Source organism: Lytechinus variegatus, chromosome 3 (genome assembly GCF_018143015.1).
Source record: "Lytechinus variegatus isolate NC3 chromosome 3, Lvar_3.0, whole genome shotgun sequence".
Lineage (NCBI taxonomy): Eukaryota > Metazoa > Echinodermata > Echinoidea > Temnopleuroida > Toxopneustidae > Lytechinus > Lytechinus variegatus.
The window spans coordinates 50926942-50944993 of NC_054742.1; the positions used below are offsets into that span (position 1 = coordinate 50926942).

Sequence of the window (18052 nt, forward strand, 5' to 3'; positions counted from 1 at the left end):
AAAATAATCTTAAATAATCACTTGAACAGAAAATTATCATGAGTGTCTTGTATTCCATTTAAATGGTCTAGTATTTCCCTTCATCATGCAAGTTGGCGTTGGTTTACCCCCTCCCCTTCTTTCTTGCACCTTTCATTACTCGTCCAACTTTCTACCCATACTTTTGAAATCTAAATCCTGAGAAGTATTTGCTTTCAACACTTTGTGCCTCATCCCTAGTGAGCATTTCAGAGAAACGAAATCCAACAAGGATTTTAAGAATGAATTGTGCCGTCTCTCCTCTCGCAAAAGGAGATAAGGTAAGAATATAGGTAAAAAGGAAAAAAGAAAGGGGGTGGGGAAGACAGGGATGGTGGAGAGAGGTAGGGGGATGAGTAACCATTGATGAGGTAGTAGACAGCTATTTGACGTTTATTCATGGTTCCCGGCTCTCTTACTTGGTCACTCTGCACCCACATCTACATAATCTGACAGATCAGTGGCGTAATTTCCCTTGGATTTTTGACGCGCAAGATTTTGCCCAATTTACATGTAAGCAGAGACGCATGAGAGTTCATCCTCACCCAAGAGAAATTGGCCCCAAGATAGAGTAATTGTTATTCCTCAATTTTCTTAGATCAATTCCTTTTTCCTTATAAATGCTTTCATTTCTCTTTTTTCTTCTTTCCACATTTTGCTTTTCTCTCCAAACATGTGTCTTGTTTTGATAGTGCGTCCATTTTCTGTTGCAGTGTGTATTATGGAATTTGCTTTTGCTATCTTTTCTGATTACTTTGGGGAATCGAAGCAATGCATTTCACCAGGAGCTGATGGTGTTTGTAAGAAGGAATTTTCAATCCCTCCAGAGACTCTTGTTTGAGGGTATAGTATATTTTTAAGATGCTGAATGCTTAAAGAGCTATGGCCATGAATGAGAGATTGAGTAGCCAAGTGTGATGGAAGGCAGATTTTCACTTTCACTCCCCTTAATACCTTTCATTCTAATTTCCTGTGGATAAAGAAAGTTTTATAGCTGCATTTTGAAGGCTCAGATGTGTAGCCAGCTAGGTTATTTATATGTATTTACCTCTGCATCAAAACAAAGGATTTTTTTCTTCTTCCGATAAATGCAGTATTTTAGATAGGCATTGGATATATTTTCATCCTAGAAAATGATATATTTGCTTTACATGCGGATGTCTATGTGTATACAGTTTTTTTTTTCAAATACATTCTGATTCCTTTGAAATGTCATGTGAATATGTCATGGTTTTGTGGGTGGTGTTATGGTATCCATTAGTGGTGACTGTTCTGTCTACATGGTGTCAAGTTTTCACCAAGCAATGGGGTTGTGGAGGATGCTTCAATTGCTCTTTTATATCACTCATTGAAGGCAATGATGCACTAATGTTGCACATTTTGCAGTCATAGTTTTCATATGTTTTTGTATTTTGATTTATTCATATTATGTTAAACATTCCACATCACTTTACAGAATTAAACGTGGGAATACACCATACTCAGAATTTTGAAATTATGTTAGTTGTTCATCAACCAAATACATTTCATTATGAAAGAATATATATTTTCCAGTGTTGTAAAATAGGAGATAGATGTACATTATCTCTGTTTTATGGGATGTTGTATTGTGGAATAGTCCCTTACCTATACACTGTAAAAACTGCGGTGTTAAAACTGACACCAATTGGTTTTAATAGAGGACAACACCTATAGGTGTAAAACTAACACCACCAATTTAACACCGGTGTAAAATAACTGGTGTGGTCCTCTATGTACACCGGTTAACACCACAGTTTTTGCTGTGTAGCAGTAAAATGAGCAAGGTGGTGTGGTCCATTGAGAGGGAAAATGTTGGTGTTGCATGATGATGACTGTGGTGGACATATGGAGAGGCATATGTTCTACTGACAGGGGGATGTAAATCACTCCTCCTCTGGTAATGTAATTGGATACGGGAAGTGCAATATGAGAAAAGATACTTTTGTTGATTTGTTGTTTCTATCTTTTGAATCACAAAGAACATGATGGTGGACTTGAAATATGACACGCTGGACAGGAAGATGATGATGATGAGATGTGTTTTTATGGCAATCTCTTCCTTCCATAGCCTCTCCATCAATGCTCTCCTTTTACCCCCTCTTCCGTCCATCCCAGTCTGTCATCTCTTTACAGTATCCTAAAATTAAATGTAGGGTACATAGTTTAATGCTAGTTCTTATTGGGAAGTTGGTGCCCTTCACTTCAGGATGTTGGCCAGGTGATTACCTCATAATGGATTCTTATCCCCTTATCTCACCCCATCGTCTTGCTTTATCACACTTTTTTTACTTCTCCCACTGTCTCTTCTTTAAGAAACTTTAACCATTTATGATTTTTATAGACATAAAAGAAAAGTAAAGAGTGAGAAAAAAAATAAAACAAATCATTTAAGGGTTTATTATTTATACCAGAAATTGGTGGAATTTTTTGGTTTGTATAATATGTGAGGGACTCAGGGAGAAGGTTTCAGGAAACAAGCAGGAAAAATGTGACCCTTGCTTGTCCAGTTTGATTAAGATCAATTTGTTTTGTTCATTTGCTATCATCTACTTATTTGGCTTGCATGTTTTCCAAGTCCACTATCTATAGGGTTTGCTATCATTTACTACCATTGAAAATTTATCAAATTTAATGTTTGTTCTTCTCATTGTTGCCAAATCTGTGCTGCATTCGAAGCAAAAGAGTTGCAATACTCTTCTTATAATCTCTATTCATGCAAAAGTACTGCATTCTGGTTGCAGTCTACAGTGATTTTAGACGGTTTAATATTCATGGTGAGATAAATAAATATTTTCAAGAGATTCCAAGAATATCTTTTTGTTTCGATTTAGTGAGCAAAATAATCAAAACCTTTCTTGCAGACAGGATAGAAAGTAAATCTGTTTGTTCCATGCCCATACTGGAGTGTCCTAGATATAAGAAGGCCTACTCTTGGATTAAATTGATTTCTATGTCAGCTGTTTTTTTCTGGATAAATCCACGTCGTAGCAATCTAAATAGTTTTGTGGTGCAGTAAGTCATAAAAACAGCTTTGTCATTCTTGCTTTATTCACAGATGGCAATATTAATGTCAACATGCAATTAGATTAATTTTGCTTTTACATTCCTTTCTAAAATGAAATATAGCTTAAGTGTAACTGAAACTTGATCATTTAAAATCTAATAGAAATAAACCTTTGCTTAGGGTTGAAAAAGAAGGAAATGAAATAAAAAGAAATATTGAAGTGCCTAGTTTCAACGAATTTAGGGAGAAATAAGCAAGGAATTAGTCATATTTGATACCATCCTAAGCTAGGATTATAATAATGCAGTCAGAACAGATGGGTTTATACTTTGACCCAGTAGGTTTGCAAAAAATGTTAATAATTATTATCTTTAGATTATTTCTAACTCAAAAACAAGGCTATGTTATTACCAGAGTGATTTAAAGAAACCTTTTTACACTTATGTTATCATTATTTATTTTGTTTTATTTCAGTTTTATTACACAGGATATTCTCTATTCAATTTTACAATATTATTACATCAGTTAGTTCACATCTACTTTTGATCTTGGTTGCTTTCTTCATGCATTTTTTGTGAATATGCAAAAACTACAGGTTTACAAGTTTGCTGCTTGGGGAATACAGGAACAGTGTGTTTTCTTTGCAGGTCAAAATACCTATTCCAAACTTGAGCATTGGTGTTACTTCATGGCTATAGCTTGTTAGAAGACTAACCAATCAATAAGTTTGCGTATCTATGTTCCATGCGCCTTTTCAATAGGACACCTAATACCACAACTTTACTACCACTTTCTGCAAATTGGAGAAATTGAGTTTTGAATTGTTCTCCAGATCAATGTCGCCACGCAATTGCGGTTCCGATTCCATGATTACATTCAAATTAGTATGCAAATTCACCGAAACCTTAGCCTGGTGACCGTTTAACCTACCCCGAGAACGCGAAGCAGGAAAGAGAAAAGCCAAGCGATGCGCTTTGAATCAGTCGCAGGGTCTACTCTGGCCCATCCATCTTGAGAAAATGAGAACTGCCTTGTCCCTTCTTGCCTTGAACCTTATTGGTGTATGAAATTGATTAGAGAGTATGAAACAGAAGAATAGTGATCCAAAATGACTCCTTTAAAAGAGATGAAACAAGACAAGATCTTAATTCTTCAACTATGAAAGGAGAAACAAAGTGTCATGGCATCGATGTTGTTCTTTATAGATGATTTTCATGATTGATTAATTGAAACTGAGACCATAATATGGTAGGTTATCTTGAGCAGTTAGAGATCCCTCTCAATATTGTGCTTTGATTACATAATGAATAGGAAAGCAGTGTATAGTTCTGAACCTTTGCATGATATTGGATCAACATTTTCCTGATCTTAAAACCCGATGCATGCCCTGTTTAAAATTCCAAAAAAGGTTTCCCAAGATACCAATTGGATAAAAGAAATGTACACTGTAAAAACAAGTGCTATTAACAATAGTTCCAAACTCTGCAACAATGTGATCTTGCTTATGCTAAATTTATTTGAAATATTTTTGCTTTTAGATTAAAAACAAAACAAAAACGTTGCGTTTACTTTCTATTCATTAAATTTCTGCTTCTTATTTTTTTTTTGCTTTTAACAGAGGATAGGAAGCTTTTTGTTGGGATGTTAAACAAGGCCCAGACGGAAGAAGAAGTCCGTGCAATGTTCACACATTTTGGAAAGATAGACGAGTGTACCATTCTCAAGGACCCCAATGGAATCAGCAGAGGTAAACAGAACTAATAAACTGCTTTCTTAAAAAAAATACTCCTTAAACATTTCTTAATGCAAATTCACTCATTCAAAGTTCTTAAGAAGTATTTACTGCTTAAAGATTTCTTAACAATGCAAATATACTCCTCAACAATTTACTTCTTAAAGATTCCTTAACAATGAAAATATACTTCTTAAAAATTCCTTAACCATTGTTTACTCTTTAAAGATTCCTTAACAATACAAATATAATCATGAAAGATTCCTTAACAATACAAATAAACTCCTAAAAGATTTCTTGACAAACAAAATATACTCCTTAATGTATCTTAACAATAATTGCTCGATTCCAAATTTATATCCCTCCTGCATGTAATAGTTAATAAAAAAAAAGTATACCTGTATTCGCTTGCTGTTTTTAAAAGATATCAATAAAAGCTCTTTGATTTAGTATGTAATGTTCAGTCATTTTGGGGAAATTAAATGAGCATACCATTTCTGATTTTCATGGAATCAGAATATCCAAGCATTATTTAGAAAGCTTAAATATTCTGTATCCATATTTTTCTCTCGGCCTTTGTATAATGATTGCAGGTTTTCAAGCATGCTTGGAAGTAATGCAATTCAAGTGGATGTTATATTTTTAATGTTGGCATTTTGTACTCTTTGTTTATAACTTGCCTTTTGCCTAAAATTTGTCTCGTTGATTACCATTCACTATTAATATTCCCTCATGAATATGTCCCGCACTTCTTTTCTTCAAAATCTAAAAAGGGAAAGAGACTTATCTTATCCAACTTAAAAAAACTTGTGTGAACCAACTAAATAAATGTGGGAAGAAATTGTAGATTATACTGTGGCATTTATATCTTAGCTGGACCAAATATTATGCTGATGTATTTTTTTCCAAATCATTTAGATTTGTATTTTAGAATTTTGTAACAGTTGTATTTATTAGTAAATTTTACATAATGCTATCTATATGCCTAACTATATGTTACCCAAGTTCCAACATAACAATTTCCTCTTTAATTCAAAGAAAGTTTGGTTGTTTGGTTACCTAGCAAGTAGAAAATTATATATCCCTTTTATCAGTTGTGTTGAAAAGGCAGAGATTTTAGAGGGGGCTAGTGAGTGATATGAAGGTCTGCAGATTAAATTTTTCTCAAGTAAAAGTAATTATTTCAGTCTCATTAAGTCTGTAAGATATTCAAGAAAATTTGATTAGATTAATCAGATTGTTTTGCAATGATTGACTAAATGTATCATGTTAATGAAAGTATATTGTTGGTTTCAGGCACCAAACCCCTAACCAGTATGTCAGTGTTCTGTACATGAGGAATAAACACATTTTTGCTTTTATGTCATGAAGTTACAATTACAATTCAGTCTGATGATCTGTACTGGCTAAATCATTGTTATTTTTTACTTTTAATGTATTTGACGCTGATCTACTCTAGATGTCTCTTTGATGTCTGAACATGCGAATCACTCATTTTGTAAAGGTAGAAAAACAAATAACAATCAGATTGTCAGATTATGGTTTTCTGTAAAAAGTGTGATATGACAACCATGAATTCATGAAAATATTCATACATAATGAATAAAAATTTGTTTTACTTTCTCATTCCCTGAACCCCTCTTCTTCCCCCCTCAAATTCTCTAAATATTCATTTTCACCCCCCCCCCATCTACACACTTCCATTCTTCATCTCTATAAACCCTTTGTCTCTACCCCTCCTACCACACTTTCAATCCCTAGGTTGTGCATTTGTTAAATTCAGTACAAGGAAAGAAGCAGTCGGGGCAATCAACAGTATCAACATGTCGGTAAGGATTACATGTTTGCATTTTTTAATGATTTCATAATTCCCTCCTCTTACATGTCTACTAATGTCTTAAGATAGTTTCTGTTATCTCATGGGCATCAGCAAAAATGATGATTATTCCCCATTTTCCCCTTGTCAGATATTTCTTTCTTGTAGTCATTATTTTCAACCTATGTTTTATTTTCAGAAAAGGGAACAGAATAATTTCTTTGTAAAGCCAAACGGAACACATGTTCAGCAGCTAACTCACTTTGCTATGAAATGGATAATTAATATTTTAAAGATAGATGCTCAACACAAAAAAATGTAGTTTAGTGTTAGGAGTACAAAGCTGATAACCAAAGCCATATTTACAGTACAAAATCATATTTTATTTTCTTACCTTATTTTTCAAGTTTCATATTTTGTCCCATGAGATTTCATAAATGACAGTATGATATGAAAGATGAAAAGACATGAAAACAAAGCAATTCCTTGATATTGAATGTCTCAGGAACAAAATATTAGCAACAGAATAACGTCAAAATCTAGTGATGAGTAAAAAAAAAAATTTTTCATGATAGAGAAGAATATTTAAGGGATATTCTTCAATCAGTATTCCTACTGAACAAACCATTCAGTATCCTTAAAAATTATGCGATAAGAATTTTATTGATTGAATAGTAAATATATGTTACATTTTTCAAAGGGATACATATATTTCATGCACGAAATCTGGCAGTATAAGATAATTATTTTAAAATACATCAGTTAAACATCAGATATTTTCACTACTTATTACAATAAAATCTGCATTTTTTCAATGATTTTCACTTAAAATACTGTGTACAGCAAATTTTATGATGCATGAATTTTCTATTTTAAGTATAACATATAGTGGAACATTTTTACTGACCTACATACATTTAGTATAAGCAAGAAGGTTAGGGCCAAGTATCTGTCAATTTCATCAAACTGATTAGTGCCTGTGATGATGTACCAAGTAAAAGAAGCTTTTCCTGAGATGGAACATATGAAAAATCAATTTTTAAAATGCATATTGCATTCTAGTACTATAATTAATAATATGTGTAGAGATAAAGAGACAGAAAGAGAAAGAGGGGGGGGGGGAGGTCTCTGAAAAATGAGTTTTTTAGAAAATGGAAGTAAAGGAAAATTCATAGTATGCTAATTTTCATAAGTCTGTAATGATAAAAATATTCAGTTTTACACAATAGGTTAGACAAACATACGTCATAGAATTGTCATTTCAATTTGATGTTTGTCACAATGGAACAAATTTTAAGTTTATTTTGAATTAATGAACCTTTCCATATACTACATTTTACCTGAAAGATTGAAATCGAGATGATGTTGCCTGATAGAAAAAGCATTCCAAATATCGTAATAAATAGGCAGTGGAACACACGTTTATGCAATGCACTTGTCTAGTCTGATATACACATTTGCATGTCAGGTCAGCACCACTCATTTTCAAGAGAGTAGGTTTCCAATTCAGTTTTATTTTAATGAACCCACATCTACCCATTTACATGCTAATTTGTCCCAATTTTGGCTTTTAATTTGTGTCCCATGCAGTTTCCTCGATATTGTAATCATATGACCAAAATTTACCTTTAAGAAAACAAAACAAAAAAAGCAAAGCAAGAAAGTAATGTAGGAAAGGCTAGGATTATGGCGTGTAATGCTGATAGCTTTCTCTCAGTGGGTATGTTGTGGTAAGTTGCTTTTGTAATCTTATGTAGCATCTTGTTACCTTCCCTTCGGTCATGTCATTTGTCTGTATTCATTGCTTCTTGGGGATACATATAGAGAGAATGATGGAGAGTTTAGGGAGAGATGGAGGGAGAGAGATGCACAAACACCTACAAATAGAGGCAGAGAGAGAAAGAAAAATAGATGCAGGTATATGTACAAAGAGATAAAAAGAGGGAGACAGACAGACAGTGGGAGAGGAGGGAGGGATGAAGACAGAAGAGAAAGCAGGAGGTTGGTTAGCAGACTGATATTAATGAGACAGTTGGAATTGTCAAAAAGTTGCAGAAAATTGAGAGACAAAGAGTAGTAAGATGCATGCAGACTGAAAGGTTTTAAATAAATGTATGATGTAAGCAGAGAATTAAAGGGGAAGATGGGGAAAGGCAAATTAAGGTGATGATTCTTTGATAGTAGACAAGGGGGTGAAACGAAAATTCAAATATTCAGTTAAGATGAGGGGGGGGGGAATAAATGAAAACATTAATTGATGGTAGGTCTGAAATGTGCTGTCTTTTGGGGATAATTTCCAAGAAAATCCATTCTGAGGGTATTAGGGTATTGAATATAAATTTGAGGAGTTTGCCATTAACCCACAAATTTAACTTGATGGATACCAAATGTTTCTGGTACAACATGTTTTTTGCATATACTCCAGCCGACATATGTAGATAGATAAATGGTTTTTATTGATTGAAATAAGCATGGTCAGTCTGGAGTTCATAATCTTGGGTAGATGTGAAAGTAATTTGTTGGGTTTGTAATTTTTTTTTTACATTTTATATTTTACTTATTCAAGAAGGAAAGATGTTGAAATTGAAAGCATACTTCATGGTCATTTAGCATGATCTGGCTCAAATTTCACAAATTCCATAAATCAAAGAACTCCTTACAACTTCATGATTGAAATATTGAGGAATGGGATTTATTTTCTTAGTATCCAAAAAAAGAATGTTCAAAATCTTTTGGTTCAGGGAGACAGTGGATTTGAATATGAAAGGGTGCAGATATAGAGAATGAAGGATGAATCTCAGTGGTGAACTGTCATCCTCTTTTTCTTTCAAGGTAGAGCAGGTGGTAGAACAATACACAGGAACTCTGGTGAAAAAGCTCCCGGAATTTTGCCCTTTCCAATGAATTTCCGGCTTGCCCGCTGGTTCCAGCCATAAATGAGACAGTTGAGCAATGTAATATGTTTCCCAAGCAATCATTCTATTGTGCTTTTTTGTTACAATGAAGCTGAATTAAGGGATTGTTTTGTTACTAGTCCTTGATAGTACATACATACATGTATTTCATTTTATCAGAATGTCATAAATACAATTCAAATTGTGACATCTTCGGGTTTTTTTTGCAATCCAGTTGTATGTACAAAACAACTTTCTAAAGTCATGCTATTGCAATAATGTGTACAAGTTCAATGAACTAGCGAGATGAACAGTATTCCAGGGGGGAAAAACAATGCAATCATTGCTGATTTCTCGATATTTTCATAGAGAGATGGTGGACTTCAGCAGATCTGTATTAACACAAACGAAAGGCAGTTGTGTAAGAAGTGAATTCTGTATGACATTTACATGGTATTGGCCTTTTCAAATAATTTAATTACTCACACTGGATTTTTTTTCCTTGGAATAATATCTAACGTCATAAGAATAGTGCAGAATAAAAGGGAATATTTTCTTCCATCAATCATTCATGAATCTCAAGGAAGAAAAGAAATACATATTAAAGAGGTGCATTGTCCCTATAATGTCTAGCCAGTATGTTTTTGTTTATCAAATTGTTAAGATCTCTAGTTAATAAAGCAATAAAAAGCAAGAAAAGCATAAGGTACTCTCTTATCATAGCTGTCAGGTTATCTGCATCTCTCTGAAATTTACAGATGTTTCATGATTACTTTTATGTATTCAAGACATACTGAGAAGAAATATTCCACCAGATAAATAAATACCTTCACATTTATAGATAAATGTCCAAGAAATATGTATATATATTTTTTATTTTACCCTTTTTTTCAAATCTCTCTGTGCACATTCATCGTCTTTCCTGTCTACCGTACGTTGTGTGATGTGTAAGGAGATGTATTTGATTAAATCTAGTGTCTTGAGCTGCTCACGGATGCCTTAATAAGTAAAATTGACTGATGAATCACACGTCGCCTCTCTTCTTCTATATCTTATCTGATAGTCATAAATTACGATTCCTTTCCCTAAACAGATTGGATGTGTATACTCTTAAAGGTACTGCTTCTCATTGCTGTAGCATTTTCTGATTGAAATATGACTTCATTTCAAATGTTTTTGCAGGCACATTTAGTATTTTTATATTAAACACATGATAAAAAGCTCCCAGTCGATGAAAATAGGCATTATTTTACATGGAGCACCTGGTGTCCTGGTCACCAACTTCTCTTAACTTAGCAACAATAATTCTTCCTTGAATTAACTAGTATTTAACAAAATTTTCATATACCTTTAATCTATGCTTTCTGCTGTCAAGAATCAAGTTTTTTTTCAAACTGAAGTCAAAATCTCAATAAGGCAATAGTAATTGAATTGACCACACCATTTCTGATTGTAAAATATAAAAACTTGTTAGTATTTATTTGAAAGATTTTATTCCATTGATTGTAAAATATAGATACAATTTGCTACATATATTGCTAAAACAAGCCATTTTTTCATGTCCTTTAAAACAAAATAAAATTGTTTTCCTAAGAAATAACATCCACTTTTTGGTGGGTAATTTGCAGAATACCTTAAAAATACCCTTTCTGATAAGTAGCCTTTCTTATTGGAATTGATACTTTGTTATTTTCTTAGGATGCTATTTAGGTGTTTTTTACTTTCCCTTTAAAGTTCAAGTACTGGAAAGAGGCAGCATCAGTTAGGAATCGATACAGCAGAGTTTGTCGTTTCTTGTGGCCTCGTGTTTTGGATGCTGTACAGCTAAGCAAACACTTGAGAGAGATGCTCCTACTCTATACCAAAGTCTAATAAATTACTTTGGAGCAATCTCAGTGATGGTTTGTCCAGATTTTATCTTTCACTCTCTCTCTCTCTTTCTGGCTTTCCTGACTCTTTATCATTTATTTTTCTCTTATTTCTTCTTTTACCCTCCCCCATCTCTCCTTTTTATCTCCTGATCTTTTTTCTTACACTCTGCTTTCATCTCTTCTCTCATTTTTGTTGCGGTCATTTCACCCTATCTTAGTTTGTTTATGATTAAGCTGGGTTATGTTTATTAAACAAACTGTGAGGAGCCGTTCTGTTACCGCCTTTTCCTCTTAATGCCCATACATAGAGAATAATGTTGGAATGAAATGCTGAAAAAATATCGTAGTAGTAGCCACCTTACCACATTAGATGCAAGAGAGTGTTGTGTTTCATTCTCATTAGGAATGCCCAACAGCAACGTAATCAACAAATGAAAGAAAACTTGAATTGTATTTTCCATTTAGATGTCGGTTACAATTGGAGAATTCATCAAAAGATTTTCAAGCCTTTGTTATTTTCTCTTGTCAGTATGACAGACAGAATATAATATGATAGACAGACAGAATATAAACCCAATTTTGCCTCCATCATACTTCATTCTGGATTTTTATAGAATACTGTAAATTTATCTTAAAATGAGTACTGGAAAGAGTATTGATTAACTCAACGAATACTAAAAGGAGACCATCCCAAAATATTACTTTGTGGTATCATTATTATTATCCTTTTTTTACTTATCAATAGATGAACAGCTGAAATCCCTAATTCCCGTAGACTTTGTACAGGTTGTCTTGTAATTTCCACATGTATTTTTATAAGGGATCACACGTTTCTAGTAGCTTTGCAGAGCAGGAGAAATATTTATCTCATGTTGCTTTTCAAGAAAATTGACCCTATGACGATTGGATTTATGGAAAATGATCACTGTTAATAACATTTGTTTGCCATTCTGCATATTTTAACCTCTTCTTTACTGTAAGCCCCTTTCCTAGTAAAATGAGTTATTTCAAGATTCTAAACATGTTGTCCAATTTCATCTGTCACATTTCTCATGTATGCCGTGACCTATTCATTGCTGTGAATATAAATTGGATTAAAACCCTTTGGAAATGGGTGTTGGTTAACAGAACAATTCCCATAGCATGTTGAAGATAATAGAAATACATATGCCTCAGGAAATTAGATTCTATATGTAGAATGTAAAAGATAAGGTCTAACAGATATATATATCTATATATATATATACATATATCTGCCTGTTTTATGTCTTCTTGAAGATCAAGACTTCATAGAAGTTGATTTTTTCTTTTGACTCGTCACAAATCAGTTTGAGCTTAGAAAGTCTCAATAGATGTTCAGAAAACTAGAAGGTCATGATATTTTTTTTTCATTTTTAGAATACAATCTTGTGGGGTTGCAAATTATAATCAACCATTCATTTTACTAATTAAATATAGAGCATGAGTATAGACATGGAGACAAAGCCAAGCAAATTGGGAGCTAAAGAGAGGCTTTATAATACAGACTGATAAAGAGATGGAAAGAAATAGACAAATAAAAAGGGGAAGAGTAGAGTATTTTAATGGGGGGGGGGGAAAAAAGGGAAAAGAGAAAAACAGAAATAGTGATTGAGAGGTAGAGGAGAAGTGAGTTGAAAGTAAGCAAAATACAGGCGTTATTGTAAAAATGTGAGTCTGTAAATGATTTGACTTTTGATTTTACTTCCATTTATACAATATAAACTACAAAAGACAGCTGCATCGTTCAATAATGAATCATATGCTGGAGATTAAAGGTGGGATTGATGAAAACCCTATAGTGATATTCATAAATTGAAGACAGAGTAAAATATGAGATATGTGCTAAAACAATTTATTTTTGCCGCCATAACTTCAGAGTATCATGACTTTTAGGCCGTTTATATCTTGCCCCCTCCCTCTTTTGTCTCCCTCAATTCCCCATTGTAACCAGTGTCATAATGTGCTATCATGCTTGTATATTTAATGTGACATATCAGGCCACGCCTCCACCACCTCCTCCAACCAGCATCCCTGAAATGAATCCCTTCAAAAACAAGATGACTCGCTCTACCAGGCCTATTGTCTGCAAAGATACAGTTGCAGAAACCTGCCTCTCTCCCGTCCGGCTATATTGACAATTATCTGGTTGGTTCGCACTGCACGGGCACCGGATAATTTCGCAGCCTTCATGCCGCGGCCAGGGCACGCCGAGCTTCTCGATGGCATAAGCTATCAGATTTCCGAATTATGATAACTCTATTTGCCATGTCTTTTGATGAAAGCTTTGATTCCATTTTAATGCATGAACGCCAAAGTTAACCTTAGACACCCTTCAAAATGGCCAGCATCTTTTTATAACTTTTTTTTGCCCAGAATGAAAGAGGTAGTCACATTTCAGCAATATGATGGGTTTTTGAGCACCAGTAAGGTTACATTTTCATCATGATAAAATAACTGCAAATGCTGCAAACCACTAGCATATGTAGCAAATCAATTTTACCCCCATTAGATAATTTATTATTAATACTCTATGTACCTTCATAAGGTGCTATACTTATTGATGCTGCACATACCTTCAGAAGTTCCTCTACATATCTCCCTGATAAAAAAAAAGAAGTTAATATCCTCTTCACCATATTCTGATCTGTAACCCTACTTACTAATCCAGTTGTCTGTCATTCTATGGACAATTTATAAATTTAAGGAATATATCATTGACAAAAAATATCTCAGGTTTTCCACACTTTCATTACACAAAACCATTTCATGCTATTAGTAGTAATAGAGCATATACATTTCTTTAATGCTTCCAAACACAGGTCAAACAAATTAAGAATTATACTGCAAGTATCAATATGACAACACATACCCAGACAGCTGTTTGTTTTTGCTAAAGATTTTACACCACCTTTCTCACATAACCAATTTGTTCTTGGATATTAATTCTAAATTCCTCGGCAGGGGGTCAACAGTCGCTGAAAATCCTAGAGGGTCTGTCCCCTCCCTTTCCCCATGCCATTTTCTCTCTTTGACCCTTAGTGCATTGTGGGTGATTAAATTAGGAGCTGGAAGGATGGGTATGGTCCAACCAGAATCGATTCTTGTTAAAAAGGAATTTTAGGTCAGCTGCACCACTGATAATTGTCGCCCGGAGTTTAAAGGAACCTTGTGATGATGACACCCCTTCATCACACCACCATCACCTTCTCCTTTTCTTCTTTTTTCTTCCCTTCTACCATGTTTCCCTTCATTCAACATCCTTCTCCTCCTCATTCCTTAAGTGTTTTGTTTTTTGCTTTCTGTCACTCTTTCTCCCTTCATACTATTATTTTTCAATTTTCTTCCCTTTTTTCTTATCTTCTACCATGTTTCCCTTCATTCAATACAACCTTCTCCTCTTTTCTTCATTGTTTTTTTTTTTTCTTTCTGTCACTCTTTCTCCCTTCACTATTATTTTTTCAATTTTCTTCCCTTCTGCCATGTCTCCCTTCATCCAACACAACCTTCTCCTTCTCTTTCCTTCAGTGTTTTTTTCTTTCTGTCACGCTTTCTCCCTTCATACTATTATTTTTCAATTTTCTTCCCTTTTATCTTCCCTTCTACCATGTTTCCCTTCATTCAACACACCCTTCTCCTCCTCTTTCCTTCAGTGTTTTTTTTTTTTTCTATCACTCTTTCTCCCTTTATACTAATTATTTTTCTTCTTTTTTTCTTTCACTTTCACTCACTTCCCTCTTCTTTTTCTTTCTTTCTTACCAACAGTTATCTATTCCCCTTCCCATCATATTCTTTATTTATGAAATATTGACACTGTATTTTGTTAAGAAATATACAGTACATATACTGTATAGTGAGTAATGATTCCTTTTCCCCCTTTAATTTGAGTGTCTTCCTTGGAATAAAAATGTTATCAATGGTAGATGTGAACATATTCAAAATTTCCAATTAGAGTATGGGCTATTGGTTTTGGAGACAAATAAAGGATTTACTGCTTCTTGCATGGGAAGAGACTAGCTGATGTTTCCCATATTATGACAAACATTGTTTGTTGTGCTTGTTCAAACATTGTGACCTACTTTTCTCACTTTCCTTTCTATTTTACCCACCTTTATCCTATTTTTCATGTTCTGTTTTATTTTCCACCATTCTCCCTTGCCACACTCGATTCGATTTTACCTTTCACATTCTGTACATCCATTTTTCATTTTTTACTTCTCTATTTCATCTTGCGCTATTTTGATCTGGGAAGTCGTAATTGATTCATAACCAATTGGAACCTCTAGTATTTATTTTCAATGATTAACATGTTTTCTATATGAATCTCATCTATATTTGCTGATGATGATGACTCTTTCTCTCCGTCTTTATGTATGTTTCTGTCTCTTGTATCGCTGTCTCTTTATCTCTGTCTTTACATTTGTATGCTTCTGTCTCTCAACGTCCCTCTCTCTCTCCCTCTTCGTCGTATCCCTCTGTAGGGCTGTCTCTATGTCTATTTCTTATATTTTAATTATAAAATGTACTTGCATCATGGAAAAATAGTTTTAATTCATCATTTTGTCATATATTGGCATCTAAAACATGTGACTAAGAAAATATAATTATCTTTGTCATTTTCTTTTATTTCAATTGTAAAATGTACTTGCCTTATGGAAGAAGAGTTTCAATTCATCATTTTGTCATATATTGGCATCTAAAACATGTGACTAAATATAATGTTGCTTGCTTTATCTCCCCAAAATATTTTATACCTTTACTCCCATGCTCTGACAGCCCGCTTTTGATGAAATATATATATTTTATGTCTATATTTGCTCCCTGCTTCTCTTTGCAATTAATCTGTCCAGGGATTTCTAATTCCTGCAAATGGATTCTAATATGGTCATAATATTATCTTCAGCAAGGGATATTCATAATTTAATACCAGCAGAGTGAAAGAGAGAGAGGTGGCATGAAATAAATCTGCAGCTGCAAGTAGCAGGCGAGGCTACTTTTTCATCGTAAAAATTAATCCTCTCACAATGCATTCATCATTGCAATTCAAACCTTCCAAGTCAATTTTCTGGGGGTAATGATAGGGGCTTTTCATTTCCACAAATTCTAGGGGTTTATTTCCCGAGTGAAGACGATAAAACTCGCCATCCTAACGAAGGGAATTCTGTGGAAGCATTAGCCTGAGTAGAACCACATCTATTTTCTACATTTTATTCCTTTTTATTCCTATTAGACTGTCATTGTCAATTTGTCTTTGGTTAGTATCATCATCATTATCATCTATCTTTCTAATTCCCACCGCTCAATCCTGTGTGTGTGTGTCCCATTCCCCTCCTATTTACCCTCCTTCTCCCTCTAACCTACTATGTATAGCTTTCTTTTTCCTTCTGTGTTCTTTCCAGCTCATCAGATGTTTCCCATTTTGCTTTTGTTTCTTGTTCCTCTCACTTGAAATACTTGTTTCTACTTTTCATTTCTCTTTGTCTTCTTAATTTCATATTGTTTTCCTCTATATTTCACACCATCTTATATACCATGTATCCCTGATTCATTTCTGCTCTGTTTTACATAAGCAAAATCATTAGTTGATTATAATAAAATCCATACAGTGCACAGGGCATTTCTGGACAAAAATACTAGGTTTCATGTCAGTTAAATATAATTGTTCTGAAAAATAGACAGTACCACCATTTTCTCTTGTTTTCTTTGATAATGCAGTTTACTTCCGTAAGAAATGTGTTACTTAATCTGATAATAATTTTTGCTATGATCCAGAGATCCCCAAACATATCTAATTACCCTTTTAAAATAATAAGGGGTTTTCCCTTTATGGTGAGGACAGATCTATTCTGCATGATGTTATGAATACTTAATACATCTCACATTTCCACCTTCAAACCCACTTTCTGAGAACTTTGTAAGAAAACATCGTTTAGAGAAGTGTGTCAAATAGAATGAACTGCTTTTCTGAGAAGAACTTACATTTACCCTTTGTCGTATTAGGGTACGATTAGGAGATTTCTATATTAGCCAACAATCAATTTAAAGTTTAATTTACCAGAAAACACATGGGGTGTGGTGATGTGGTTGTTTGTGTAATTTCTTGTACTTTTTTTTTTACTGTTCCGGTGTTCCCCTGTTTAATCAGATCATCTATAGTAATTTGAATGAAAACTTCCCTTTCTTTCAAATACATAAGACTTCTTGGATATTCTGTCAATATAACAGTGATTTTATGTATGATTTTCAGTAGTGAGTCCTATACCTAATATGACATTGGGGGGGGGATAATGAGGATTTATTAACAAGGGATTTTCTGATAGGGGGTATTGCCAGTAAGTAAGCAAAGAATTCAAAGATCTTTTTTAGTTAGGCTTCATTTTAAAAAGCTGTACTGTTTTCTTAATTGTGTTTATTATGTATAGCACATTTTGGTTGTATGGTTTATTTTTTATTTGACGGCCTAAACATTCTTATTTGAATGTTGGGCATGATGGGACTCTTTGAAGGTCGTGAAGTTCAAGTGGGGCCGTGGAAGCAAAGCAACTCTTCCAATGGACTGGCCAAGAACTTCCAATGCCTCCCTCTTACTGTCGGCATCTAATGAGTGTACCTCTCCATGCCGATCAATAAAGCAATAAAAGTAAGATTGTCAACATAGCCTGGTGAAGAATACTCCAT

The 18052-nt window shown here is 33.9% G+C and overlaps 1 protein-coding gene across 8 annotated transcripts in view; it reads left to right on the plus strand.

Annotated features, from left to right (window-relative positions):
• The window catches only part of LOC121411285 (CUGBP Elav-like family member 3-B), a 59284-nt gene that overhangs the window by 9864 nt on the left and 31368 nt on the right, over positions 1-18052 (plus strand). For 5 of the 8 annotated variants that reach the window (XM_041603920.1, XM_041603922.1, XM_041603923.1 and 2 more), the window contains exons 2-3: positions 4662-4790; positions 6537-6604. In XM_041603920.1, the coding sequence (XP_041459854.1) occupies positions 4685-4790; positions 6537-6604 (174 nt within the window). In that variant the 5' untranslated portion in view covers positions 4662-4684. The remainder of the gene's footprint in view (positions 1-4661; positions 4791-6536; positions 6605-18052) is intronic. The other 3 variants (XM_041603926.1, XM_041603925.1, XM_041603927.1) reach the window with 1 other exon arrangement.